This window comes from Centropristis striata, chromosome 14 (genome assembly GCF_030273125.1).
Source record: "Centropristis striata isolate RG_2023a ecotype Rhode Island chromosome 14, C.striata_1.0, whole genome shotgun sequence".
NCBI lineage: Eukaryota > Metazoa > Chordata > Actinopteri > Perciformes > Serranidae > Centropristis > Centropristis striata.
In genome coordinates, this window is record NC_081530.1 from 37121943 (window position 1) to 37125939 (window position 3997).

Sequence of the window (3997 nt, forward strand, 5' to 3'; positions counted from 1 at the left end):
CAATCCAGAGCTTTATTAATCTCTTTTGTTGCGTAGTTACAACAGTATTTTTAAAAAAAAAATAATTTTGAGTCTTTTTTGGTCTGACCAGCAGCAGTTTGTTCTGGTTTTATCTGAGATTGGAACTGTTTTCCAATGTGGAAACATCATGAAGAACTCTGATTAAAATACAAATACGAAAGAAGATTTTAGTAAAAAAAGGAAATATTTTAAAACCAGATTTAAATTCATGCCTTGGTGAATGGACGGACGAGTCGGAGAGAGAAACCCGACCACAGAAAGCCCGACTCAACAGAATATAGAATGAAAAGGACAGATGTGGATCAGAACAACAGTATTTTCAGTTGGGAATATGGATCCTCGCTCTGACATTGATCACTTGTTGAATGAATCAAAGTCTAACCCTAACCCTCTGGAAGGAGGAAGGAAGATATAATAACATCAATAACATCAGAAGAAGATAATAAGAATAACACCAGTCAAAGACACAAAAAACAAGTTGACATTTCATTTAATTCTTTTCCACAACAAATCCGCAATTCATAGTTTATCAAAAAATGACATGAAGAAAAAAGTAAAACAGTACAAACACAAGATGCAGAAGAGGTGAGCAGCAGTTTGTTTTCAGCATCAAGACATCTTCTGAAAGACAAACACCAGGTAGATACCTGAAAGACAGAGGACAGGTGAGCACCTAACCCAACACCTGGACCTGGACCTAACCCTAACCTGGGTAACACCTGGACCTGGACCTAACCCTAACCTGGGTAACACCTGGACCTGGACCTAACCCTAACCTGGGTAACACCTGGACCTGGACCTAACCCTAACCTGGGTAACACCTGGACCTGAGTCAGACTACTACTGGGTAACATCTGGACCTGAGTCAGACTACTGCTGGGTAACATCTGGACCTGAGTCAGACTACTACTGGGTAACATCTGGACCTGAGTCAGACTACTACTGGGTAACATCTGGACCTGAGTCAGACTACTACTGGGTAACATCTGGACCTGAGTCAGACTACTACTGGGTAACATCTGGACCTGAGTCAGACTACTACTGGGTAACATCTGGACCTGAGTCAGACTACTACTGGGTAACATCTGGACCTGAGTCAGACTACTGCTGGGTAACATCTGGACCTGAGTCAGACTACTGCTGGGTAACATCTGGACCTGAGTCAGACTACTACTGGGTAACATCTGGACCTGAGTCAGACTTCTACTGGGTAACATCTGGACCTGAGTCAGACTTCTACTGGGTAACATCTGGACCTGAGTCAGACTACTACTGGGTAACATCTGGACCTGAGTCAGACTACTACTGGGTAACATCTGGACCTGAGTCAGACTACTACTGGGTAACATCTGGACCTGAGTCAGACTACTACTGGGTAACATCTGGACCTGAGTCAGACTACTACTGGGTAACATCTGGACCTGAGTCAGACTACTACTGGGTAACATCTGGACCTGAGTCAGACTACTACTGGGTAACATCTGGACCTGAGTCAGACTACTACTGGGTAACATCTGGACCTGAGTCAGGCTACTACTGGGTAACATCTGGACCTGAGTCAGACTACTGCTGGGTAACATCTGGACCTGAGTCAGACTACTACTGGGTAACATCTGGACCTGAGTCAGACTACTACTGGGTAACATCTGGACCTGAGTCAGACTACTACTGGGTAACATCTGCACCTGAGTCAGACTACTACTGGGTAACATCTGGACCTGAGTCAGACTACTACTGGGTAACATCTGGACCTGAGTCAGACTACTGCTGGGTAACATCTGGACCTGAGTCAGACTACTACTGGGTAACATCTGCACCTGAGTCAGACTACTACTGGGTAACATCTGGACCTGAGTCAGACTTCTACTGGGTAACATCTGGACCTGAGTCAGACTACTACTGGGTAACATCTGCACCTGAGTCAGACTACTACTGGGTAACATCTGGACCTGAGTCAGACTACTACTGGGTAACATCTGGACCTGAGTCAGACTACTACTGGGTAACATCTGCACCTGAGTCAGACTACTACTGGGTAACATCTGGACCTGAGTCAGACTACTACTGGGTAACATCTGGACAGACTAACTGCAGTATGACTCTCTCTCTCTATTATGTTAACTTCTGTTTTAACTTCAGTCATTCTCAATGTAAACAGTAAATAATGAGTGAATTTTTAAATAACTTACTGGCTGCTTCCCATTCAGATCTGCTGAGAGTGCCCTGCACACAAATAAACAAACTGTTAGTCCTAACCAGGCTGAACCAGACTGAACCAGGCTGTACCAGGCTGAACCAGGCTGTACCAGGCTGTACCAGACTGAACCAGACTGAACCAGACTGAACCAGGCTGTACCAGACTGAACCAGGCTGAACCAGACTGAACCAGACTGAACCAGACTGTACCAGACTGAACCAGGCTGAACCAGACTGAACCAGACTGAACCAGACTGAACCACACTGAACCAGGCTGAACCAGACTGAACCAGACTGAACCAGGCTGTACCAGACTGAACCAGACTGAACCAGGCTGTACCAGACTGAACCAGGCTGAACCAGGCTGTACCAGACTGAACCAGACTGAACCAGGCTGAACCAGGCTGAACCAGGCTGAACCAGACTGAACCAGGCTGAACCAGACTGAACCAGGCTGAACCAGGCTGAACCAGACTGAACCAGGCTGAACCAGACTGAACCAGGCTGTACCAGACTGAACCAGACTGAACCAGGCTGAACCAGGCTGAACCAGGCTGAACCAGACTGAACCAGACTGAACCAGGCTGTACCAGACTGAACCAGGCTGAACCAGACTGAACCAGACTGAACCAGGCTGAACCAGACTGAACCAGGCTGTACCAGGCTGTACCAGACTGAACCAGGCTGTACCAGACTGAACCAGACTGAACCAGGCTGTACCAGACTGAACCAGGCTGTACCAGGCTGTACCAGGCTGTACCAGACTGAACCAGGCTGAACCAGACTGAACCAGGCTGTACCAGACTGAACCAGGCTGAACCAGACTGAACCAGGCTGTACCAGGCTGTACCAGGCTGAACCAGGCTGAACCAGGCTGAACCAGACTGAACCAGGCTGAACCAGGCTGAACCAGGCTGAACCAGGCTGTACCAGACTGAACCAGGCTGAACCAGGCTGAACCAGGCTGTACCAGGCTGAACCAGACTGAACCAGGCTGTACCAGACTGAACCAGGCTGAACCAGGCTGTACCAGGCTGTACCAGGCTGAACCAGGCTGAACCAGGCTGTACCAGGCTGAACCAGACTGAACCAGGCTGAACCAGGCTGAACCAGGCTGTACCAGGCTGTACCAGACTGAACCAGACTCACCAGTGGTAGTTTAACTCCGGCTCTGCCACAGTGCTCTTTAGCATGGCAGTACTCTCCACCGCTGTCTACTGCCTGTCGACCTCCGTCCTCACAGGGAAACGGCTGAAATAAAACAGAACGCGTTAACCACGCGTTTACCACGCATTAACTAAGCGTTTACCACGCATTAACTAAGCGTTTACCACGCATTAACTAAGCGTTTACCACGCGTTAACTAAGCGTTTACCACGCATTAACTAAGCGTTTACCACGCGTTAACTAAGCGTTAACTAAGCGTTTACCACGCGTTAACTAAGCGTTTACCACGCATTAACTAAGCGTTTACCACGCATTAACTAAGCGTTTACCACGCATTAACTAAGCGTTTACCACGCGTTAACTAAGCGTTTACCACGCATTAACTAAGCGTTTACCACGCGTTAACTAAGCGTTTACCACACGTTAACTAAGCGTTTACCACACGTTAACTAAGCGTTTACCACTCGTTAACTAAGCGTTTACCACGCGTTAACTAAGCGTTAACTAAGCGTTTACCACGCGTTAACTAAGCGTTTACCACACGTTAACTAAGCGTTTACCACACGTTAACTAAGCGTTTACCACACGTTAACTAAGCGTTTACCACGCGTTA

At 47.4% G+C, this 3997-nt stretch overlaps 1 protein-coding gene across 1 annotated transcript in view; it reads right to left on the reverse strand.

Moving 5' to 3' along the window:
- Nucleotides 1–494: 494 nt before the first annotated feature.
- Nucleotides 495–3997, reverse strand: part of rnmt (RNA (guanine-7-) methyltransferase) — a 14717-nt gene continuing 11214 nt past the window's right edge. Inside the window, exons 9-11 of the mRNA XM_059350749.1 lie at nt 3367–3468; nt 2211–2244; nt 495–668 (exon numbers count right to left, since the gene is read on the reverse strand). Of these exons, the coding sequence (XP_059206732.1) occupies nt 631–668; nt 2211–2244; nt 3367–3468 (174 nt within the window). The 3' untranslated portion in view covers nt 495–630. The remainder of the gene's footprint in view (nt 669–2210; nt 2245–3366; nt 3469–3997) is intronic.